This window comes from Protomyctophum bolini (assembly GCF_963924005.1).
Source record: "Protomyctophum bolini genome assembly, chromosome: 12".
Lineage (NCBI taxonomy): Eukaryota > Metazoa > Chordata > Actinopteri > Myctophiformes > Myctophidae > Protomyctophum > Protomyctophum bolini.
The window spans coordinates 14,847,725-14,873,966 of NC_137873.1; the positions used below are offsets into that span (position 1 = coordinate 14,847,725).

A 26,242-nucleotide genomic window follows, 5' to 3' on the forward strand; every position below is an offset into this window, starting at 1 on the left:
CGTTGTTCTGAAAGGGGGAGGGACTGCGCCGCTCTATAAAACCACCCACAACACATAATCAATATGGTAATTGATTAGCTCATTGACAGCACTTTCCTACGCACCTGTTCTTAGGTGTGCGACAGGTTTTTCTAAATGGGCTATAATAAAATACTGATATCACGAACAAGCTGTCTTTAAGCTGTCATTCACTAGTCTAGTAAATAAACACTGTTCAATGTTTTCATTACAGAAGTTACTACCATGTATAATAAAAAAGCTTCTTTAAAACAAACTTCTTTATTAATGTTCAAGGACCCATATAACTCAGTGGGTGTGTACAAATGGAACCAAATTAACCCGTAAGGGTCTATTTGGTACACTGTACACTCTCAGAGCACTGCAGCTCTGCACAGTCCAAACGACTTTTTAGGTCTTTAAGACCATTTAACACACACACACACACACACACACACACACACACACAGTCCTGGGAGAACGTCTTCTCTCTTTTGGGTCGCGACCTGAAAAGTTTGGGAAACACTGAGCTAGAGGAGCTACTGTGTTGTCCATCCACTATGCCATTTGAACATCCAATTTTCTTCACTTTTAATAAAACTACCGACAATCAAAATCGCTGCATTTCAGGAACAGTTACAAAGCTAAACATGACGGCTTGCAAAAATAGAGACACTGCGAGCAAATATAACCGGGCTGGACGGTGTTGCTGTCGCTCGCAGTGTTTCAGGACAGTCTGGTTGAAACACGTCTTTCAATGGCTTCATCACTCTACCTCTCGTTGTCTCTGTATGAATGCTTGTCTCTCCATATGTAGGTCAATCCGCACACGGTGGGCAAATCACTAGAAACGTAGCATTTAACTGACACATGTCAGTGACACATAACAAGCACCCGGTGCAACATTAAACTTACGATTCGGGATATTATCCACTGAAGCCAAGGGGTAAAGAAGAGAAAGGTCCTGCAGCTTCACTCCATAGTGAGACGAAGAACAGAACTACAACGCTATTACCATGTCACAATGCAACATGTTGATAGCTTGTACATCGGTTCCTTATGCAAGCAACACTGTTGCACGATGAGAGTATAAATTAAGCAAATGCCAAACATCCGATACACATCTGGAAGTAGGCCTGTCACTATTACATCGTTGTCTAATTGTCTAATCACAATTATTTAAGTCGTGGCCTGTTGGAATTATTACATAATCGTCTAATCACAATTATTTTGTCATAATCGTCATGAAACATTGTCATACAGTAAAAGAGCAGCTATTTCAGCTTTTGTGTCAGAAATGTCTTTGTATTTCTCAGTTATTTGTCATATCTGCCCTGTGCATTTTGTTGATAACCAGGCAAACAGAAATGTATTCTGTATTAATATGCTCAATGCCAAAAACAGTTAAATCGTTAATCACAATTATTTGTGTGACCATTAATCGTCAACTTAAATTTGTAATCGTGACAGCCCTAGTTGGGGGGGGTGTTCATGGGGTGAAAGGTCATACTGGCTACATACAAAGATGTTGTGTCCAGGAGCCAGAGCCTGATAGAAGGAGTCAGGAGGCTTAAAGAGAAGCTGCTCCTCGTCCTCAAAGTCTGCTAGAGTTTTGAACAGGTCAGGAGGGAGCAGAGGAGAGCTCTTGTTGTCCTGAGAGACACATGAAGAAGAAGAAAAACAGAGGAAGAGAAACACACAGGCATGAAGAAGAACAACAACAAAAAACAGGAAGAGAAAACACAAGATGGAAAGACGAGGTCAAGCGGGAGGACAGATCAGAAACAAGACGGAAGCCGAATTCCACTACCCCAACTTTAACACTCGCTCACTCCCCTCGTGTCCTCCAACCACACCTTAGCCCAGCCCACAGCGAGGAGGAGAGGATTCAAGGATGGAATGGTCGACTGAATGCACTACGCTCACCCAGTCATTTCACAGCGACAGCAAATTCTGTGATCACTTATGACTTGTCACACAGCTGGATCACTGGAACCAGAGCCACGGTGGAACATAACCAACAGATGAAAATGTGCATGCATAGAATAATATGCAGGTATGGAATAGTACAGGATAACAGAATAGACAATTCATCAATGTGGATGGCCACATTGTTATCTTTATAGTTGACATTGTGCAAAGCCATTTATTCCTGAAATAGTGAATGAAGCGCCAGGAAGTGCAAATGTACATGTTTGAATGGAATCATGACCACGTCCCTCTTTTTGCTCGTACATGTACATGATGTCTTCCGCAAGAAGATATGAAACTCTGGCACTTTGTGTACTGTACACTTGGTGCAAGCCGCCCCAAGCACGCTCAAAGAGCCCACTCGGCTTCTCCAAAAAGCTAATTACCAATAGGGATAAAACTATTTCCGGGTCAAGCTGGAGTGACCGAGTTTGAGTGAGCGAGATTTGGGTTACTGGAATTTGGCATATGGTCCAGTTCTAATGTATGTTTATCTGAATTACTGAATTAAGATGCACGTTCACATCAAGTCTGTGAAGGCTTGAGGGCTGTCCCATTCGAGAGCCCTATATGAACACTTTCCCAAAGTCTGCATTGTTTTTTTTTTTAAGTGAACACTGTGCAGCAGCATTTCTGTCTGGGCTGCATGAGTTGCATGAGAGCTGTCATCGTGAGAAATGGCTGACAGGCTGTCAGAAATGTAATCTCTTTAGATAATACAATACAGCAGGAAACAATGGATTATATGTCTTCTTTTACGTTACATAACTAATTATTTTGCAAACGTCACAATTAAAACATAATGCGCGCGCGCGCGCACACACACACACACACACACACACACACACACACACACACACACACACACACACACACACACACACACACACACAAAGGGGAAACTCAAAATGAAACTTTTTGAATCGACAAAAACAAGTATCACTGAAGAAAGTCCGATCCTAAACTATTATGGTCAGGGAGTGACTGTAGTACTGTACCCTGCGGGGACCCAAGCAGTTTTCAAACTGCAATTCATCACATAAGGTGGAAGTCAAGTCACCCAGTGGAATCCAGTTGAGCATTTGACAAAAAACGTGAGATTATACATTTAGATTGGACAATAGTGTAACTCACTCAGGGTCCCAAATCAACACCCGCCAGAACAGCATTTGCCGTCGTGAAACTGTTACAGAACAGGAACGCAGTACATGTAAATGTAGTCTTTGAGTAAATGATTGATGCCATGATTACAAATTTAAGTTGACGATTAATTGTCACACAAATAATTGCGATTAACGATTTTTTGCATTGAACATTGGAACGTTAGAATTTGTATTTCTGTTTGCCTTTTAGGCTTCGTGATCACAACTTGCACAGGGCAGATATGACAAATGGAAAGAAATCACTGCTAGCACATTTCATATTTTTTTCCTCCCAAACATCTTAAACAAAATAGCAAAATAGTTGATCTACAACGTCTACAACACGTCACTTCGAATTTCTGCTATTTTTGAAAAATGTTTGAAAATGAATGGACATTTTTCAACGTGGAAACGATTGACGATCACGCAAAAATCATTGCAATTATCTTAAATGATTGCGATTAGGCGATTATGTAATTATCGTGACAGGCCTGACCTACCGACTACGCTAGCCAGACACTGAGCTACCGTCACTTTGGCCGGTAAGAAACATGTATTCTGGAGTGGTTTGCTGCAGGGATGCTCCGATCAGGTATTTTGGGACCAATACAGATTGTTTTTCTCATGATCGACCGATCTTGTGAAATGTTGCAAATTTTAATATTTCCAAAATTATTGTTCCTGTGTGTGTGCGGAGGGGGAGAATGTTTAGGCCCGTCACAAAAATGCAAAATTATATTATACTCTATCTCTATCTGATTGACATTTATACCACTTAAATAGTGTAAAAGATCAGTTTCTCCAGATAGGGTAAATGCCGATTACCGATCAGAGTGAATATCGGCCGATATGGCCGATTATCGGATCTCTAGTTTGCTGTCACAATCTACTATTCTAGATCCGCCATGCTGTGTCTCATACGTGTTATATAATTGCCTCATCCATCAACCTTTTGTGATCCATGCAAAATATTGATACAGAAGTATTGATATACAAGTGTTATTCTGCAAAGACATTGAAAGCGAAATCCCACAGCTGATGGGGATGTCGTAGCTTGTCAACTTCCTGAAGTTCAGAAAGTAACTTTATTTCCCACAAAACTTACGGGTATATAACTCTGAGTGTACAAATGGAACCAACAGGATCCTTAGCAGTCTACAACTTAAGGGTCATAAAAACAAATAAAACAAATAAAAACATGGGGGTCCGTGGTCTATTGCAGTGGTTCCCAGACATTTTAGCTCGAGACCCAAAAGACGTTTGCCTGGGACCCAAGCTACTGCAAACAGCAGGTCTACAAGCTCAGATCGGCTATTTTAACTACTTCTTAAACATTTGTTCTCTAATGTATAGAATTTATTTGATTCTTCTTTGATTTCTTCATGGAATTACTGCTTTGCTTTGAATTCATAAAAAAAAAAAACTAATTAAAAATGTGGTTAACGGAAAATAAAGGGACCCATACAAAATGTGTCCGCGACCCACAAATGGGTCCCGACCCAGTGTTTGGGAACCAGTTCTGGTCTCATGCATATCAAACTGTCCTTGAAATTGCAAAAGGTTGAGAGACCCTACACAACATCCCGAACTACAGCACCTACTAAGTAACCCCACCCATTCTCCCCCCCCCCAAACCCCCTCACCTCAGTGGGTGGTCCTCTGGGTGCGGCAGGGTCCTGTTCGTTGCAGAAGTTTCCAGGAGGGGGCACTGGTGGTCTCTTGTTCATACGGTAGGAGGCTTCCCAGTAGAAGTCCTGCATGTTGACATCTGGATACTTCATCTTCTTGTCCAGGTTGGAGGACCTGTCAGCAGCATGGGACATTTCACTTGATGATTAATTAATTGCCACACAAATAATTGCGATCATACAATAGTGTGGTACGAGGCGTCAAAAAAACAGCCACGTTCTGCGTGCCCAAAGTGAGAAGTTGCAATACCTTTATTCCCTGCAGTGTCAACAATAATGGTAGAATACTAAAACTATCAAAGTACTTTACATAAACACAAGATATTCTAATAATATGGGTGCAAGAATAGGGGCAAAACTAGTCCCAGACCCCCTGTGGAAGACCCCTGGTATTAACTACTACTCATTTTTGTAATCAGTGCCCAGCTACAAAAACTTTTAATGCTTAAATTATTATCTAATTTGACATTGTTCTGGAAAAGGAGCAGAGCGAGGAATGTAATGAGTACTGAGATGAGTCCGGGGGGGCCCGGGTGAAGAAAGACCCCAACCAAAAGTCAGAAAAGATTATTCTGGCTACTTTCAAAGTGTAAGAAATCAACTCAGAATATTTAAAAACCTATAAAACAACCCTAATATCATGAAAATCGGACATTAAATGTCTGGCATACTATTATGGGAGGTCCCAAAAGATATGACCCCCCAAATAAGGGGTGGGGGTCTGGAAAATTTGAACCCCATCATTTTCTGACAGTTTGGTCCCTATGAAAGCCAAAAAAGCAAAAAAATCCTACGGAAATACACCTCGTACCACACTACAACGGGTCATTTCGAGGAAGCAATACGATTGGTTGAAATATCAATCTACCTTACCGTGCTTCAAACGAACGGGACTGCACACCTAATCAAAATGAATGAGACGGGAGACTTGCAGAGAACAGAGCAGGCCGAGTAAATGGCAAATGGTGCATTTATATAGCGCCTTTATTCAAGGCGCTTTACATAGATTGTGCATCAATTCACCCAATTCACACACACATTCATACACCGATGGCGGCGGAAACCATGCAAGGCACCAACCAGCACATCAGGAGCAATTAGGGGTTCAGTGTCTTGCTCAAGGACACTTCGACACTAACTCTGGGGGAGCCCGGGTTTGAACTGGCAACCTTGCGGTTACCATCCAGCCACTCTACCCCTGAGCCACCGCCGCCAGAGTAGCTAGGCTAGCAGTTTGCATGGGACATTTGTGATCGTATTGGCTATCTGGCATTCAAAAATATTGAACTTCTACCAAATATCTTAGTTACAAAGACATTTAGTTGATGTGTGTTTTTTAAACTGTTGTATAATCGCAATACTACACTCAAGGGTGTGCTTTACCTAGATTTTTGGCACTTCAGCGCTGCTTACGGAACTCTGCTAAAGTCTCGTTCCTGCAGCAACGCTGTCGTGCCAATAGATGGTATGTGTGTGACATCATCAAAACCGAAGTTATGCCTACTGGCAAAAAACTACTGTCTGGCCTTGACAGCCCATACATCCAAACAGAAAAGTTCTATGTGATTGCACTAAACAACGTTAAACTCACATTTCCACTCAATTTGCAACTCACTTTATGCATGCACAATTGCGCATACCATCTATAATCACGCTAAAGCACACCCTTTCGTGTAATATTGCTTAATTGTGCAACAATTATGCAAAACAATTGCGACTAGGTTGCGGTGGTGTTAATACTTATGACAGGCTTACATGCTGTTCTGGTTGGACTGGGCGGCGTGCTGCTCGTACAGCTGGGGGGGCGGGGCCATGTAGTAGGCGGGGTTCTGGGGCTGCTTGACGGACAGCTGCAGCTTCTGCTGCAGAGCGGCCTGGTTCTGGTTCCACATCTGACCCGACTGGTCCTGCACCTGCATGTACTGGTGGTGAAAACCAGCAGCACACGTTTGTTGTCATCATCATCATCATCATTATAAATAATAACAGTCTTTATTGTCCCCTCAGGGTGCAGCTCTGTACTTTTTGCAAATTGTTAAAAAGGATCCCTGGCTAATAAGACAAATATGCCTTAACATTATACTTGCCCTCTACAACAAAAATAAAAACACCTTAAATATTGTATTTATTTTATAAATAAAGAAACTTTCCTGTCGCAAGTTGATGATGTCATATGTCCATATGGTCTAGCCCTATGGAATGTATGGAATGCATATGCTAATAAAAAACAACAAAGCAATATTTTAAATACTTTTTATTAGCCTGTGCAAGTGTGCATTCCATATATTCATCCATAGGGCTGGACCACACATGGACATATGACATCAACTTGCGACAGGAGCAGTTCCTATTGAGTGAAAGTCAAGATTCTCCATTTATGAAAGAAATAATTTTATTTTAGTTATAGAGGGCAATTATAATGTTTTAAGGCATATTTGTCTTATTAGCCAGGGATCCTTTTAAAGTATTCAATCAATCAAGCCATAGGAGTTAAGAAAGTGGTGGTCTCAGAGCATGTTTAATTTAATTATCAATTCATCAGATAGTGATCTGGCTTGGATCAATGGAACCAAAGTACTTTTATACTTCTTCTTATTAATTGTATCACTAGTGTTATATTCTCATTAAAATCTTATTGTTTTTGCCAATTATTTGGGGGCCAAACTTGCATTATCCTTGCCGTCCACAGGGTTAGGGCCTGATTTATCCTTGGGTTGTGAAACCAACCTGTTGTAAGGCGGGGTGATGCGGAGGACTCTTCCTCACTGGACCCTGCTGCTGCATAGGCTTAGTGGGCGACGCCCCTTGCACCTGTAGCTGCAAAGCCTGCTGGGATGGCACCGAGGGCGGAGCCTGGCTCTGGGGGAGCTGCGGCTGCTGCTGGGGCCCCCCTTGCTGCTGCTGGTTGAGGGGCCCCTGGCCGTTGGGCCCCTGTGATGCCCCGGGGCCTCCCTGTCCAGGGCCCGGTGGCCCCGAGGGTCTCTGCTGGCTGTAGGGGATGTGGGACTGTTTAGCGCCGCTGGGCTGGTTGTGGGAGGGGCCAGGCTGCAGGAAGGAGCCGGCCACGCCCCCAGGGGAGAAGGTGAACGCCGGGTTTACCTGCAGGCCGGGAAACGCCACGGGAGGAGGAAGTACATACGCTGGAGGAGGGAACCCTAGAGAGGAGAGAACCAATCACAATGAGGTATACTGCATTGGAGGAGGAAGTACATGTGTATAGAGCAGTGGTTTTCAACCCGTTTCATGTCACGGACCACCCTTTGATGAGATTTAGCCTCTCAGACCCAAACTAAAAAATATCTTGATATCGTTGGACACGATTTTGTCCACAATTCTATAGTTTATTGATGTGGCACTGGTACCATAGGAGAGATAACAGGCAAATGTTCAAAATAACAATTCTTCTACTTTCTCTAGTTGTGTAGACTAGGTTACAAACTCTCCATCATTTAGCTGGGGACCACCTGGACCCCCCTCAACGACCACTGGTTGAAAACCACTGCTATATAGGCAAGGAAGGAACATTAAGAAAGGGACTCCAACGTCATTTTCTCTTTCCAGCAGGGAGATACGTCGCACTGCGGTGGCAAACTGGGAGTTCAATGGAATTTATTGCAGTCACTGACATCCAGTAAAATACTAATAAGGAAAATTAAAGCAAACATATCACACCGTGATTTCTGTAATGCAATGTATTTAATTGAGCTTCGAGTTTGTCACCCATGAACGCCATAGCGCATGCCCGGCGTCCAGCACGTCCCTTCCTTAATTTACCTTCCTTGGCTGGAGGAGGGAAACCTAGAAAGAAGAGAACCATCTGTACCAGGTCTGCTGGGTAAAGGTGGAAAAGCTCCAGTATGGTGTATGGGGATGAACTGGGAGGTGCAGGTCGTCTGACTCTGACTGACTGGAGTCTTCCTCGCCTCCGACACGGGAGTCTTCCTCATCTCCACCTGTGCTTTCACCTGAGCATGCATGCGCACACGCGCACAGGCACACACACAATACATTGATCAGACTATACTGTAGACTAGAGTAGTAGACTACAGTGTGGCAGAATAGCGTCAATTAAAAATAAGTCAAAAAGTAATTACAAAAATAAAAAATATACATCATAATGTGCCTCATTACGTCATATTGTCTTTTTTATTGTTAATGGCGTTTAATGTTAGTGTTGGCACCGTTTTACATCACATCACCTAATCAACATGAGTTAGACTTTAATATATTCTATATCACTTCTGAGGGACTGATTTTTTAATTAAAGATACTTATACAAATAATTATAGTCTCTCTATTTTTATATGTCGATTGTTTATTCTATTTAATCATTTAGCTCATCTTGATCTGTCCTTAGATTATGATCAATGTATCAATGGTTAATATATTAACTACCAAAAACATGTATACTGTACATCAGTGCACATCAAATAGACATGTAGATTGATTGACAAAGTTTGATCAACTGCATTGTTTACCTGTTTCCCCGCCTCAGTGGTTTTGTCGTGTCCTGTCTTCTTCACTTCACTCTTCCTCTTTCCTTCCCTCTTCATGTCTCCTTTCCCTGCAGCGGTGTTGTTTCCTTTCCTCTCGTACTCTCTGCTGCTGCGCTCACGCTCGTTCAGCTGAACGTTGTTGTTGCCTCGACTCTGCTGTTGTTGCTGCTGCTCACGAGGTTTGATGTTCTCTGTAACATACACACGTTTTCAACATTAAACTTCAATTCATCAAACATCAAAGTCATGCGTTTCCTTTATTTCGTTTCATTGCGTTCTCTTTTAATGTTCATCTTCGCCATCGACAATTTTTGTCAAAGAAATATGTTTATTTGATTGATGAATGGCCCAACCTACACGTTACCACTGCCAGTACCTTTGAATGTGACAACGGGTCTCTCTCCGGTCTCTATGCCAGTGTTCTGGGTCTTCCCAGCAGACAGGACTGACTTGAGAGCGCTGCTGGTGTTGTTGTCAAGGTGTTGGGTGTTATTGTGTCCCGTCTGCTCGCCGTTGCTGGACTCCTGGAGGACAGGGGAGTCCTTCTCCTGAGGCTCCTCGATGGCCTGTTCTGGAATGTCACTGAGGAAGAGGAGGACGCCATCCTCACTGGACTTACACTGGATCAACCTGAGAGAGAGAGAGAGAGAGAGAGAGTCAGAGGGAGTCAGAGGGAGTGAATTTGGGCTGTACTTGACTAAATTGAATGTTAATGTGAGAATAGCTGTCAAGGAGTTCAGGTGATAGCTAGGAGCTCCAAGTTAACACCCCAATCGCCCAGGACGAAGTTCACTGTTCTTTCAATTAGTAACACCCAGCGCCCAGGACGAGGTTTTATCCAAAAGACGAAGATTATTGATATCACAACCGATCGCATCGTTCCACAGCCTAGGAGCGCCTGTTGCGCAATACTCGATGTTGCATAATAGTGGGATGTCATTGAAAATGTTCCCCCCCCGTTTAGCTGACGAGACCAAAAATCTTAAAACGTTAATAACTCTTGATCTAAATCATCCCGTCCAATTCTAAGAAAAGACCAGGTGTTAGACGGCCCACCGCGGTCCCGTCGCTAGTCGCGTTAAATGTAACCATACCTCCCGTTGTTGTCGATCAGGCTCTAGAGTATTTTGGCTACATTTAGCCGCTACATCCAATCCGGGATAACATCCGGTCCGTCGGTAAAAGTGCTCCGCTGCTATAAATCGCTGGGCGCTATGATTTAATGGATTAAATAACCCCGGGAAATCGGAGTGTTAAGCTATGCGTTCACATAGAAGTTTGTTATTGATTAGTATTGATCAGTACTCACCCCGGCTGGGTGTCTGCCACCCATCTTCCCAGACTGATGAGTCTCTGGTGTCTGGTATGAACTGGAACCTTCTCTCTGTCCACCATGATGTCCTGGTGTCCTTTAGTGAAGTCCAGAGTCCTATACAGTAACACAACAATACTATGTAACACAATGTAACACAACATGATGTCCTTTAGTAAAGTCCATAGTCCTATACAGTAACACGATACTATGTAACACAACAACATGATGTCCTGAGTGGTAGAAAATGAGGCGGCTGTTCGTAGCTACAGTGGAGTTGGTACTGCTGTATGGGGCAGAGACATGGACACTCACAGCACAACAGGAAAGAGCCCTGGATGGAGTCTACACAAGAATGCCACAAATGGCACTAGACGGACAGACCACATCAGAAATGTGGACCTCTACGGGGACCTACCACATATCACAGACAAAGCAAACAGACACTGTGGCAGCCAACCCAGGAGGGGCAAGAAGCACAACACCTACGTAGATACACTACGGCACGACAGCTTAGCTAACAACACTGTAGAGCTCAAGACCCTGATGTTAGATAGGAGAGTGTGGAGGGCAGCCATCCAGGAGTCTGGAGTTGGTGTTGGCTAGACCTAACTCTCACATCACATTGGAGCACTCTGTTCTTTCTTTTTTGCAGAGCACCATGGGCCCTTCAAGCTGAAAATAGTTCAACTCTTGAAGAAGAGCTCTGCTCATCAATGTTACGTTTGATCCTCGTGGCTGTGTGACACAACCCGGTCCTTTACCACCTTTAAATCGTCACTATAACTATGAGAGGTCTTTGTTTGTACACATTGTATAACGCTTGAGCACAACGGTTGATAGGGTCAAACATTGCAGGCATCAATATAACGTTCAGTGCAAGAAATAAGCGCAGAGTCTAGACATGATATCCAAAAGCGCTCCTCTGCTCATAGCCATGCCCCCTTACACAACACAACACAAGACAAGTTACACAATTGTGTGTGTGTGTGTGTGTGTGTGTGTGTGTGTGTACCGTAGAGCTGGTCTGAGAGCCAGGAAGCCTTGTAGTTCAAACTCCTCAGGCAGTGGGGTCACTGAGGAAGAAACAGACCACAGGTCAGTGTTTCAACAGTGACAATAACATTATGTACAAAATAGTACATAACTAGAACTGCACTCTGCCGAGTGCATACTTGCTTGTTGCACACTAGTAGGCCATAAATGGCCTACTAGTGTACAGAGCGTGCAAGTACTTTCGACCGCTGGAAACTATCACATCTCAGTATCTCTGTGAAGGAACGTTTGAAATGTATAATCATTACGTGTAACTATTTGCTAGTATTGCTACCTAACTACTTTTTTACAGAAAAATGAATCATTGATATGTGATGAAAAAAAAGTATATAAACTAAAATATATTATACAGTATAATTATTTTATTACTTATTGTAAATTGTCAATTGTTTTAAATGTATTTCATTTTGTACTATAGTGATATTAATACTAAATCATGATCAGAGTAATATGTGTCTCTAACTTCAATTTCTGTAATAATACTTTCAAATTTGTTGAAATATACATATACAGATCTAAAATACTTCCGAAATCTGTAGTTGGATTTGTATCTCAGTGATGACGTAAGAGAAATGGTCATCTGTGTAATCTGGTCCCACCAGATACCACATTACGTCATCGTTGAGAGCTGGGACCACAGCACACGGTGTGTATATGTATGAGATATGTAAGAGAAATGGTCATCTGTGTAATCTGGTCCCACCAGATACCACATTACGTCATCGTTGAGAGCTGGGACCACAGTACACGGTGTGTATATGTATGACTAGCTCTCAGTGATGACGTAAGAGATATGGTCATCTGTGTAGTCTGGTCCCAGCAGACCAGGCACAGATTTACAAATTACAAATCACATTACAACTACATACAGAGTATGTAGTTGTAATTTGATTAGCAGTATACTGTGGTTACTTGGTTCCAAAAAGTGAAGCCAAGTTTTTTTCAACCGTAAGTCTGTGCCTGGTTTGCTGGGACCAGTTACAACATTACGTCATCGTTGAGAACTGGGACCAGAGTACATGGTGTGTATATGACGTAATGTTGTAACTAGTCCCAGCAAACCAGGCACAGACTTATGGTTGAAGAAAACTTGGCTTCACTTCGAAGAGACCAAGCGAAATGATTACTTGCGCGCTCTGCTTGCGCAAGTAATGTAGTATAAAATAGGGCTTACAGGAGACTCCTTCTCCAGTGACACATGGTATATAGTATATACAGTATACGCATAAGGCTCAACGTTGATGACCTTTGTCCTTTTTCAACAGGAATTCAAAGGTTAAGGCTTTCCAACTAATCTAAGTTTGATCCAAATCAAGTCCTGTGCGTACACATACAACGTGGTGTTGTTGAGGGGGACCAGCATGAGAACTCCTCAGAAGAACTGGCAGGTCGTTTACCTGAAGAGCTTCCATCGTTGTGTTTCGGCTGGAAACTGTTGAGTACAGACACCAACCAGGGCCAGATGCTGGAGAGAAGCACAGACAGACACACCACACATCAGAACAGTCATTGTAATAAAACACAGCTCAACAGTCCGACAGCGAAATGCATATTAACAATATTTAAACAAAGATCGTGTCAATGTTATCAGGAGGTGATATGGGCCACGGTCGTACAATGGAAGTGGTTCAGTGTTTATACCAGGGATAGTGCAATCTCTATAACTGTTATGAGCACCAACATGTCTGCCTTTGAGCAAAGACATAATAAAGTCTGTTTGGATGGGATAATTTGATGTTAATACCTCTTGTCAACCAGTAGGTGTCCTACCAGACCACAAGATATAAATGTCTCAATAGTGGAGCAGGTAGACCAACTACAATCACTACTAGTGGTTAGTGATATAACAGACTGGTCAAAATAACATGGTATCCACACCAAAAGGTTATGGAGTACAGCTTTATTACCAGGCTAATCTGGATTAAACAGTTTAAATCAAAATAGAATTTTAGTAGAGGTTGGGGTTGTGATTGTGAAGTTACCTTCTCATATCTTCAGTTGTTGCTCAGAACATTGATATTCAAAAACTATATTGCACAGTGAAACATTTCAGCACTGCATTGTTATTTGATTTATGTTTTTTATGTCAACTTCGTTGATTTTTTAGTTTAGTTTTGTAATGTTATACATTTGCAGAATCTGCTTTCTTTGTGCTAAAATAGTAACTTTGAGAGCTGTTTCACTGTGCAATGCAAGTCAATAAGGAGAATATTTGGGAATATCAATGTTCTAACCAATCGAACAATAAGACTAATAGCCTATTTGAAGTTACATCATTACAAGGTACCTACACAACCCAAACCTCGAACAAAGAGCCATTGTTCTTTAACATCGGGCTGGGCAGTGGTTCTCAACATGTGGGTCAGAACCCTCACTTGATTTTGGGGGGGTCCCCAGATGACGGTGAAGTGACAATTTAAGGACATTTAAGACCTTTTTTAATTAAAAAAAAATCAACAAAATATCATATAAAAACAGCCAATTTGTCAAATAATAATAAAGAAAGAGGCAAACATTGTGAAAATAGCAGATCTACTTATCTGTCGAACCATGTCAAACAAAATGAAATGCCTCAACTCTACAATTCTAAGTGCTCATCAGGGTGGGGGATCGCCCAAAGCAAATGACATTATTTTGGGGGTTCACGGCCTGAAAAGGTTGAAAACCAGTGAAGTAGGGGACAGAGAGGGACACTCACTACTGTGAAACCAGTGAAGTAGGGGACAGAGAGGGACACTCACTACTGTGAAACCAGTGAAGTAGGGGACAGAGAGGGACACTCACTACTGGCGTTTGTCCACCACGCTCTCATGAAAGACGCTGGGTCTGAGTCTGATCCAGTCCAGAGACACCTTGATGGCAGGAAGGGGACATTCTACCGTCACCTCCTCTGCTCTCTGCTTGTTGAGCAGGACACGACTGCACATCACACCCATGAAAGACACTGTAGAGACAGCAGGACAGTCAAACAACAGACAGACGCAATGAGTAATTATAAATAAACGTGCGCGCACATGAGCGTGCGTGCGTGAGCACACACTAAGCGTTTTATTTATTAGATGCAAGGTTACTCCGTGGTGGGAAATAAATAAATAATACAAGTACGATATAATACAGGAGAATGACAGCTTGGCACAAGCGACAGTAACTTTGATGCTTTGTAGAGGAGGAAAACTAATAGGCTATATTGTTTGTAAAAAGGTATCTTTTCCCTTGATCTTTATCTTTTTTTAGAACAATAGTATTAGTTTACTATAATTAGATTAATACAAGATAATCAACACTTAATTCAGAACACACCCAAATCAAATCATACAAATACGTGTTCAATCAAACATTGTTTGCCTCTTCTAAAAAAATAAAAGTTAGAAGTTACTGTCGCGCATGCCAAGCTGTCATTCTCTTGTAGGCCTACTTGTATTAGCCCATTTAGACCTGAGGCCTTCTAAAGCCTAATATCACATACATTTTCTGAAGAAAAACAAAATAATAATAAATATGTTGCTACATGTATAGCACTATGCAGTGCACCAAAGTCCTTGCAGCGGTGCCGGTCCACAGGAGAATAAACTGAAGAGGGAATCTTGAAAAAACAAGAAAGTGGCCACACACGCTGATAATGAAACCAATGTTTTGTTCCGTTACGCCCTGATGAACGGCCGAAACGTTGGTTTCATGTCTTAATCTGCACTACATGTACAGCAACAACTAATGAGACACTGAGGTAGCTCCCGGATTGAAAGGTATAACACTGTATAGTATATAATCAATCCAAAGGCTACATCCAGTCTGCATGTGGAATGCATTGAAGTCATTGAGAGAAGCTTTTGAATAAACCCTATGTTTGAATGATTACTCTTGATCATTTATATATAATATTTGTACGCGGGCAACGTGCCTCTGTAAGTGTATATATGGGGGCCTCATATTTGGTCTTGAAACAGGCCTCCAGATCCCTAAGGCTGCCCCTGCTTATAGGGGCTGATGTGTGTGTGTGTGTGTGTGTGTGTGTGTGTGTCTCTTACTGAACAGTCCCAGTAGCTGGCTCCAGCAGGTCTGCTGGTCTACAGTGTAGTTGTTGTGCTCTACGTCAGTGTTCAGGTCTCTGAGGTGATGCAGCTCAAACAGGTTGATGACGGTGATGTGAACCAGCTGCTGCGAGCTGAACGCCGAACGCACCACAAGCCTCTGAAACCCAAAGCGAAACACAATGCTGAACGCAGCACCACCAACCTACCACTGTGTCTAGGTGAGACATGACCTTTGACACAATCTAAAAAATGTCTCACTCTCAATGGTAGTATGTAAAACCAGCAGTACTAGAGGTCCTGGTAGGAGATAAAACCAGCAGTGCTAGAGGTCCTGGCAGGAGATAAACATTTATTTTTTACCTGAAACTGTTCCTCCAGTTTCTCTCTCAGGAAGCCCAGCTTGTCCAGACTCTTGCTCAGGTAAACGTGTCCGTGGAACTTAATGAAAGCCTTGATGAAATCTGAAACACTCCACTTAGTCTTCACCTCATCACGACTGCACACACACACACACACACACACACAAAAATGAACTTGTTTTATTTTGAGCAAAAACACAGTCAGTCTACCTAGAGAATCAGCCTTCATCAGCGTTTCAAACTTTCTTGAGTGAAATGCTGAGGAAGACTGCGGATATTCCTTTCACTGTGTAGCTTCAATTATCTGCCATTCTAAGAGACTACTCCTTAGTTGAGTGAGCCTTCTCCTAATGGTTCTTGAGCCAATGGGAGTAGTCAATAGTCATGCCCATGGATCTCCCAGCGGATATTGTGCGTGCATGTACCTCTCCAGAGCTTTAGATAGAGCTTTCTGCAGGTTGGTGGATGCAGCAGGGAAGGGGAATTTGACAGCGATGCTGCGACAGTAATAGAAGATAGTGGTCAGGTGATCTCCTTTAGATGACGCCAGGATGGCCAGCTGGTTGTATGGTTGTCCTGTTAAAACACACACACACACACACACACACACACACACACACACACACACAATAAATAAAAAATACATAGATATTAATGATAACATACAACACAAGGCTTGATTCTTAGTAGCACTTCGTTTTTATTTGCACTTTATTTTGCACTCCATTTACCCTGTTTTTGACTAGAGTTCCTCACATTTTCTCATATCTTGTAAGTCACTCTGTATAAGAGCTTCTCATAAATGACTATAGTGTATCCAGTATTATATCCATCACTGTCCAGCTACCAACATGAATAACTTCGATATTAGTGATCGGATAGACAATATCAAGATGATTGATGAGGCATGTAGAAACATTGATCCTGCTGAGAGATTATTGATGAGTATGGATCTACAGTATGGATGATGACAGACTGACCATTTGATGGAACTAATTGAGCAGCATGTCTGTAGTAGGACTCTGCCTGGCTGGTCTGGTTACGATAACGAGCTGCAAAGACACAAAAACATTACAATTATGTATCTATAACATACAGAGCTGCAATGACAAAAACAATACTACAATCATGTATCTAGTCAACACAAAACATTACAATCATTTATCTAGCCAATCTTGGTAGGACATTTATAAATTCATAATACATTTTTTTATTTTGGACCACTGACATACAGTAGTGAGAAAGTGGCTTTGAACCAACATACATAATATAAAAGGCTGGAAGCATTTATTTTAAAGTCGCAATCCGTTTTTAAAGATACATTAAAGGACTTCCAGGTCCTCCACACGAGCACCTAAATGTATACTGCTCTGCTGAGACAGAACACTTCATGAGAGCGCTTTGTGCAGTAGCTAGTAGTACTACTTGTTAGCCAGTAGGTGTCCTACCAGACCACAAGATGAAAATGTGTCAATAGAACTCTCTATTATAGAAGAGACATTCTTGTATTGACAAAAAATACTGCAGTTTGGTTTATTATAATGGAAATTAGAAAATTAGTTTAATTCACAAAAGAAAAGTTGTGGAATTCAGCGTTAAATGGCTTCCCACTTTTGTATATATTTGAAATGAGACTCGACAGAATACTACAGTATATACAGTACATATTTGGCCATGGTCCCCTAGGGCTCCTTTTTTCCCCCTCGACACAAATCATCTTCACCAGAAAATATAAATAGCTGATCTACAAGCTCAAACCAATGAGAGCTTGTAGATTGGGCTGCACAATGAATCCAATTTCAACCGTGATGAAATTGCATGATTGTCCGATTGATATGTATTGATGTAAACTGCTGTTTTTATTTAGTGTTACGTTTTAGTACTCATTCTGATATGCAAATAATTTACAGTAGGTGAATTATTTTATTCTATATATTAGCAGTAATGTACAATAACACAACATGAATGTTTTTGATGAATGTTTAAGAGATATAGTGCAATCAAAAATAAATAACCCCAACCCAAATCCATTTATACACTCAAGAGTTAAATTAATTAGGATTTCACAGTGTAGATTTGGGTCCCAGAGATAAAACATATGCATCAAATGGGGCCTGTAGCCTAATGCATATCAAACCTGGCGTACTTGAAATTGAAAGGTAGACATTACTTATGTCTCTTATAGGTGATGTTACCTATGTCTCCTAGATGCACCAGACAGTGCTGGCAGATGTAGGAGCAGGAGCTGGGTTGAGGGGTAACGATGGCAGAGCCGCTGTTCTGTTTGTTACTGATGATCCCCAGTTGAGAGGACTTGACTCGACACGGTAGATCCACGTTGAACACCATGCATAGCTCCTGCAATAACTATAACACACAACATCACATTACATATCATTGGGCATGGGCATTAAACAAACTGCCCCGCCAATAGGATGGTTCTGTATACAGTGGGGACCTCATGTTTTGTATTGTCTTGGTGATATATGTTTTTCTGTGTTATGTGCCGTTTTGTTGTGAGGTGTTGATCAGACCGTGAAGATGGATATCCTTTGGGACAATACATATTATTATTTTTTATTGAACAATGAAACGTTACGATTTTGTATTTCTGTTTGCCTTTTAGACTTCGTAATCACAAATTGCACAGGCCAGATATGACAAATAACTTTAATATAAGAAATCACTGACCCATTTATTCGTTTTTATTTTTCAAAGATATTTGAATTTTTCAACATGGAAACGATTGATGATTCAAATCGATCTCAAATAATTACGATTAGGCGATTATGTAATAATTGTGACAGGCCTACCTGTGTGTAGAATCCACTGGCAGCCTCCAGGAACAGTGACAGGTTAGCTTGGACCTCACTGCGGTTGGGGTTGGCTCGGTTCTTCGCTTGACTCTGTAGAGTTGTGATCTGGTTCTTGAAGGCGTGGTTCCACCTTTGGGATTAAATAACCACAAATGTTAGTTATTCTGCATGGTTCCATCTGGGTTAAAGAAATCCAAACATAACCGTTTTACATTTTAGATGCATTGGTTTGGCCATTCAAAAATAGCAGATGTACAAGCTTGAGCTTTTTGAGTGGTGCAACCACTCCCTTACGGAGCTATGTGTGTGGCTGGGTATGAGCACGAAAACAGCATGGTTGTTTTTCACCACAGGTGCGCAACCTAACACACACACAAACACACACGCACGTATTAACTGTATATATATATATATATGATGTTTTCGGGTGTGCCAGTACAGTACAGTAGAGGGACCGCCACACAGTAACTCTGGGCCGGCCCCCTGGACGCGTTTCTGGGGGTCTGAAACTTATTTTGATAGGATACAAAAAGGTAGGAATGTGAACATCCCCTCAGAGGGAGAGATCTAGTGTGAGAGTAGAAGTTGGATCGTAATAAACCTCTAATCCTCCGGTGCTGTTGGCTATATTTTCACATAAATTAACAAGTAACATCAAATGTCAGTAACTGTAACAGCGTTATCAATACCGATTTGGAAAGAGCAACTAGTTATCGCAAAAAGTAGTTGCATTATAGTAATGCACCACTTTGTTTCTTTGTAACGTGTCAGTTCCAACATTGATAATAAGTTGCATGATACTTACAGGTCTTGTTCTACTTTCTTGTCCAGGGCGTACTCCAGATCAGTGACCAGCATCTTCTGGTAGAGATCCTGCAGAGCCTGTCGAGATGTCCACACCTCTGCTGCCCCTAATTTAGAATCTAACACACAGATATGCACTACATTCAACTGCCGTGTGTATTGATGCCGTTTCATTATCATAGTCATATAGTTAGGAGCTTCCCAGTACTACAGTCTGCTATAGTTTCATTATCATAGTCATATAGTTAGGAGCTTCCCAGTACTACAGTCTGCTATAGTTTCATTATCATAGTCATATAGTTAGGAGCTTCCCAGTACTACAGTCTGCTATAGTTTCATTATCATAGTCGTATAGTTAGGAGCTTCCCAGTACTACAGTCTGCTATAGTTTCATTATCATAGTCATATAGTTAGGAGCTTCCCAGTAGGCCAGTACTACAGTCTGCTATAGTTTCATTATCATAGTCATATAGTTAGGAGCTTCCCAGTACTACAGTCTGCTATAGTTTCATTATCATAGTCATATAGTTAGGAGCTTCCCAGTACTACAGTCTGCTATAGTTGGCCACTGAGCAGCCTCAATGTGCCTTGCTCAAGTGCTATTTGACTTGAGTAAGTAAGTAGTAAGACTGTCACGATTACAAATTTAAGTTGATGATTAATTGTCACACAAATAATTTATCTAATTGTGTTTTTGGCATTGGAAATTGGATCATCATGAATATAAATCATAATTCTGTTTACATTTAGTCTTTGTGATTGCGGAAATAGATGATTTACCTTAAATAATTGTGACAACCCTAGTAAGTACTAGGCGGGGTGAAACCCACAGCAGTGCCTCAGCCCTACAAAACTACACTACAACCTATTCTACAGGTTGGAAGATGCAGATGGCATATAAACAATGGCAAAAGCAAGGGAAGAATCATTTAAAAAAAAGAAAAATGTAACTGTAACTGCCATAGACAAATCAATTTCCCCTGTGAAAGCAGGTCATGTTTGACACATTGCTGGCAAGGGCTGGAATCGAACCAGGGGCAACTACAGACTATTGCTCTACAGGCTGGCTTAATCGTTCTGCTTAAAACTGGTGGAAAAGCAACCTGGTTTGTAGCCCGTTCTGTGAAAGAAACAAGGTTCCAAGAATCTAGAACAGAACAGTTCTAGAACCAAAGTTCTTTCATTGGAAAAAGGGCCACCGTGTCTCAGAGGAGGGCTGTGGACAGTTCCTAGACCTGCCTATGAGTCAGTGACATCATTGATGGGGAATGGGGATTTACAATGATGGCCTACGCTGTTATTTCACAAAACACTGATTCAAAAGATGCACTGTACTTGTTGTTTTAAATCTGTTGCTGCCACTCGCATCTCACCCACTTTCTCATGGAAAACAAAACCCTGACAGACAAGAGAGAAAGAGTGAAGAAGAGAGCAAGAAGGCCAAAATGCTTGCCACGTAATCTCATTAAAACAAAATGTGTTAAGCGAAACATAGCTATAAGAAAGACAAGAGAGCAGGTATGGGTGGAGAATGCATGTGCGTAATCTACGTACAGTATATGCATGTGCATGAAGTCGTGTTTTACCCAGTGCGGCCCGCTCCCTAATATGCGTTTGACAACCTTGACCTAGACCAGGGGTGACCACTCTTTTTTGACTGTAGAGCCACTTTCAAAACAATATTATGCCATTGCTGAAAATAGTTTAAATATGTAACCGAGTGGGCTTTGGAATAGCGGAGCTGGCGTTGCATATTAGACAAATGCACTTTGAATGGGAAATTGGAGGGGGAGAAATGGAATAGGTAGGATTTTTTTGTATTTAATTTGTAATGCTATACTACAGAGTACAGACAGCAACACTCTTGAAAACTAAATACTTGCATTGTGGGTTTGAGCTGACAGGCCCTTTATTTGATGTCAATCAATCAAGTCACCTTAATTCAAGTGGCAGATATCAACATATATTTTTTACATTTAAATTAAATATTCTTTAGAGGTCGTGTGATCTACCTGCACAGCCTTTGTGATCTACTGGTAGATCGCGATCTACATTTTGGGCACACCTGACCTAGACTCTCCTCTCTCCCAGCTGTGCTGCTGTGGACTGCCCTCACACCCAAACCACCCCAGTCAGGAGTCAGGACTGCAGACTCATTCCATCTGGGCCGTAGTGTGGAAGTTTGGGGCTCAATGACAATGTGGAATCAATCAACAATGACGCTGACCTTGATGTTCTACACGCGAATGCTGAGCAGGAGTTTCAACAAAGAAAGACCACCACAGAATAAAGAGCTGGGTACCGCTCACTGTACCAATAGAATACTCATACAGAGTTGGACACAAACAGCTATACCACTAGAATAAACATGGCATCAGGGTTGAAATGTTCATATTTGTACTGGGTTCACAGAGGGAACAAAATGCTTATGAAATCAGTAAACCAAAAAAAAGGATATTATCGAACACATACCCGTCATGTCTGCCTTCAGGGCCTCTGCCTGCCTGCTCACATGTAAACATAAGAGATAGAGAGAGACAGATTAGTACACACAAACAGAGAAAACTACTGCAGGTTCATCAATCTGTGTAAAAGTGGAAATAATTTCATCAGCTGTATTCTCTTTATAAAGAATCCATCAGAAGTTCAGTAGCTGACACACACACACACACACAGCTCTCACTGTCAACAAGTGTGATTCACTAATATGGTTTCTACTAGTGACGTAACTAAAACCAGACCGATTTAACAGTTAGGTCGATATAACATTATTTTGATGAACTCAGTATCTGAATGCAATTATGCATCCGATGCATACTTTTAACCGCTTTCAACCTGGCATCCATGTTTTTGGCATGTGGTTCAATTTCCAGAACGCCACGGCTGTCACGATCACAAATTGAAGTTGACGATTAATTGTCACACAAATATAATTGCGATTAACAATTTAATTGCGTTTTTTGCATTGAACATTGGAACTTTACATTGAATTTGTATTTCTGTTTCCCTTTTAGGCTTTGTAATCACAAATTGCACAGGGCAGATATGACAAATACCGGTAACTTACATATAGAAAGAAATCACTGACGCATTTAATAATAAAGATGTTTGAATACTTAACGTAGACATTTTTATGGAAACAATTGACGATTATGCAAAAATAATAGAGATTATCTCAAATAATTGTGATTAGTTATGTAATAATTGTGACAGGCCTACAGAACGCTTGTGAGTTTGCAGATCGGCTATGTTCACCTAAAATGACATGGCCAAAATACGGACACCAGGTTGAAATTGGTTAAAAATCATTACACATACACACATAACAGAAATATCGGTCTGGCTCTATATGACTCAACCAACCTCTTAAACAAACACTCTAACCTCAAGGCCACTGAGCATCATGTAATGACACCAGCTCTAAACCAGTAACCATCAACAACAACCCAGTAACTATCAAAAACACTAAGCATCAACAAGCTCCTGAATTTGGAACATAAACCGTCCCCCTTCCCCTTCAAAATAAAACAGAATGCTATTATTTGCTATTGCTAATCATTTTTGACCTATCTTCAACTGAACAAACACAACATTTATTATTAAGATTTATTACCTTCTAACCTAGCTTTTGTAAATATGTGCTTATTATGAATTAGTAAAATGTATTTGTAAAATTTCACAGGTAAACTATTTAAACAAGTTAGTATCATGATTCAGGGTAAAAGGGGTGTTTTAGAAAGGATCAGTCATTCACAAGCAAGGATGGGGAGAGATTCACTGTGTGAAATCTCTGCACATAATTGTAAGGGGCAAGAATGGTGAAAACCAATACTTTCAAAAGCTGGTTCATTATGGGCAAAGCTTTTCAGAAATGTTAAAAGATAGCAAACATAGCCGATCTACAAGCTCACATCGCATTACGCGAGCTGTCGAGCTTGCAGATCGGCTATTTTCAGTATTCAACACAATGACGTATATACTAGGGCTTTAGTGGTTAAAACCCCACACAATTCTGTCCATTATGCATACTAGTAATATCATGGGCAGACGAACACTTCAGAAAATCATCCAGACTAAAATGCCAGTTCAGACTATCAAGCCAAGGGAAATCAATAAATACAACATCCACTAACACAGTACACTTCTCTGAGTTTGTGCCTGAGCAAACTCAAACTGACACAAAGAGGACAAGTATTGGGCTGCATGACAAGTCAACATTTATAAGTTTTTTGGAAATTAGGGACATTGTGTCCTCCTGGTTCCACAGGAAAAGGATGATCCAGATTTGGGGTGCCGAAGACAGAGTGGTTAATGTGCGTACCACATAGGCTCTGATGCCAGACAGAGAGTCCCAGGTTAAATTCCCGAGACTGGTAGACTTAAGTTGCTGCATGTCTCTCTGACTCTGTTTCCTGTCTCTCTGTATACAGTGTACTATTAATAAAGGGGAAAAAGCCTTAAAAATGACTTTTAAAAAAAGACGATCCAGTTTAATAATGCAGATCAAACACCAGCATCTGTGGTGGGGCATGGGGGGTATCACTGCCTATGGCATCACGGCTAACTGTATGTTGAACTAATGCCAAAGACACTGGCAGTCTAGCTCAGATGTTTAAAATAATAATAAAGTTATAACCTAAACATGACACGCATTGACAGCTTTTTTAGATCATCTATTTGTCGCCGTGCAACATGCTTTCATAGAAGACAAGAAGTGCTGCCTTCTATAGACTCCAAATTACTGAAATCAGTCTGAAATCACTCAAATCAGTTGTGGCAAAAGATAATTTATTCTGTACTGTGGAGTGGACAGCTTGCATAGAGAAGACATCAGTAAATTGGCAAGCAGTCTATAATAGTCAAAAATGCCCCCATGATCACCATCATCACCACGAACAGCACAACCCCTTCCCAGGTGTGTGTGTGGGTGGAGGGGATGATGAGGGGAGTTTCCCCTCCACCCTCACACACACACCAAATAGCAAATCTAAAAGCTCACAAGACATCTGATCACTAGTACTACGTGATGCGTTGTGAGCTTGTAGATCAGCTATTTTTGGCGTTGATGTACAGTGTAGAAATAATACAGGGACCGACCTGGGTTATTTAATGGTGATGATTGGCCACTACTAGTCAGATTAAGAACCCACTGTTTAACAGAATACTAAATAAACCCACTGTTTATCAGATTCAAATAATTAATGAACACATTCATTGATTATCAGATAATCACATCGCCACGATTTTAGAGTAATAAACACAGCCACTCTTAACAGATTGATGAATATCCGATTAACAATCGGTAAATCATGTCAACACAATGCCAGATTAATAATCTACTGTTTGATGATAAACAGTTTATCTGCGTAGAGATGCTGATAGCTAGATGCTTAGCATGCTAACGTTAGCCAACACAATCCAACACACATTAAATAAAAACTGAATCCAACATTAAAAACACACAAAATGAACCGAAAAGCCGTTGCAAGCAGAAATTATATGACTGATATTATTTAATGACGTTTTGCTCATTATTACGAGCGCTGGGACTTTGTTGTTTACGTGATGTCAGCTAGCAGGATGCTGCTAGCTGGCCACCAACAAAACAACACGACTCGTTAATTAACACACATGCGGACTCATTAAAAGCTTCAAACGGGCCGCATAACGAGGCAAAAGCATTTAAATTAAACGTACCGTAAATAGGACGCGCAGAGGTTCATCCTGGCGGATGTTGTTGTGTTTCACACAACGAGCGACCCGCAAGCTAATGCTAATGCTAATGCTAACCCCGCCGCCATGTTGTTCCTCTGTCTGTCACTCTGCGGGAACTTTAATGCCTTTTAAGTTTTAAACACGTATTATTTGTATTATTATTATAATTAATTGAGGTTATAACATGGGCAGCTGTGAAAAAATACCAGGAAAAACAAATAATTGTGAAGTTGAAAAATGTTTTATAATAAAAGTGTTACAGGAGGAATAGCTTCCTTTAAATAATAAACTTAACAGGGGCAAAACAGGCACCCTATGCTAGGGCCTCTCCAGTCCGGAATCAGAGGGAAGCCGAGAAATGCCGAGTGACGCCGAGTGACGGTCAAGTGACGCTCTACATCTGTAGCGCGAAGCGGGCGAGCTCCAGTCCACTCCACCACTTCTGCGTTAAAGCCTCGGAAACCCTGCATAGGTCTGCATAGGTCTCGTGACATCATGTGACATCATCAGGGATGGAGATGTTATTAGTGCATTTCACCCGCCAGCCGGTGGGTGAAATGGCCCACCTGTCCATTCAAACTCTAGACGGGTCACGGGCCTGCCCCAAAGCCGGGCGCCAGTTTTCGCCAGTTCTCAAAAGGCCCGAAATGTAAGGTCCGGCCCAACCTGGGCCCTCATCAAACCCTGTACAGTGTACACTCAAGAGAATGTCCCCACTACCACCCTTAGATCTCCATATACTGTATGGAGCTGACCTGTTCTGAGACATTCCATATGTTGATCTGACCTCATCAAACCCTGTACACAAGCATGCTCCTTATATGGCCAGTACAGAATTCATTCCATGTTGATCTG

General features: G+C 41.5%; 1 protein-coding gene across 3 annotated transcripts in view; it reads right to left on the minus strand.

Annotated features, from left to right (window-relative positions):
• smg7 (SMG7 nonsense mediated mRNA decay factor) overlaps positions 1 to 25,488 on the minus strand; it is a 33,040-nt gene extending 7,552 nt beyond the window's left edge. For 2 of the 3 annotated variants that reach the window (XM_080777899.1, XM_080777898.1), the window contains exons 1-20: positions 25,370 to 25,488; positions 22,145 to 22,176; positions 19,674 to 19,791; positions 18,866 to 18,998; positions 18,248 to 18,419; positions 17,033 to 17,104; positions 16,478 to 16,628; positions 16,054 to 16,189; positions 15,688 to 15,850; positions 14,447 to 14,606; positions 13,060 to 13,127; positions 11,622 to 11,682; positions 10,604 to 10,723; positions 9,671 to 9,924; positions 9,277 to 9,485; positions 8,622 to 8,763; positions 7,526 to 7,953; positions 6,554 to 6,720; positions 4,754 to 4,913; positions 1,519 to 1,650 (exon numbers count right to left, since the gene is read on the minus strand). In XM_080777899.1, coding sequence (XP_080634025.1) covers positions 1,519 to 1,650; positions 4,754 to 4,913; positions 6,554 to 6,720; positions 7,526 to 7,953; positions 8,622 to 8,763; positions 9,277 to 9,485; positions 9,671 to 9,924; positions 10,604 to 10,723; positions 11,622 to 11,682; positions 13,060 to 13,127; positions 14,447 to 14,606; positions 15,688 to 15,850; positions 16,054 to 16,189; positions 16,478 to 16,628; positions 17,033 to 17,104; positions 18,248 to 18,419; positions 18,866 to 18,998; positions 19,674 to 19,791; positions 22,145 to 22,176; positions 25,370 to 25,395 — 2,904 coding nt within the window. In that variant the 5' untranslated portion in view covers positions 25,396 to 25,488. The remainder of the gene's footprint in view (positions 1 to 1,518; positions 1,651 to 4,753; positions 4,914 to 6,553; positions 6,721 to 7,525; positions 7,954 to 8,621; positions 8,764 to 9,276; positions 9,486 to 9,670; positions 9,925 to 10,603; positions 10,724 to 11,621; positions 11,683 to 13,059; positions 13,128 to 14,446; positions 14,607 to 15,687; positions 15,851 to 16,053; positions 16,190 to 16,477; positions 16,629 to 17,032; positions 17,105 to 18,247; positions 18,420 to 18,865; positions 18,999 to 19,673; positions 19,792 to 22,144; positions 22,177 to 25,369) is intronic. The other variant, XM_080777900.1, reaches the window with a different exon arrangement.
• Positions 25,489 to 26,242: the final 754 nt, after the last annotated feature.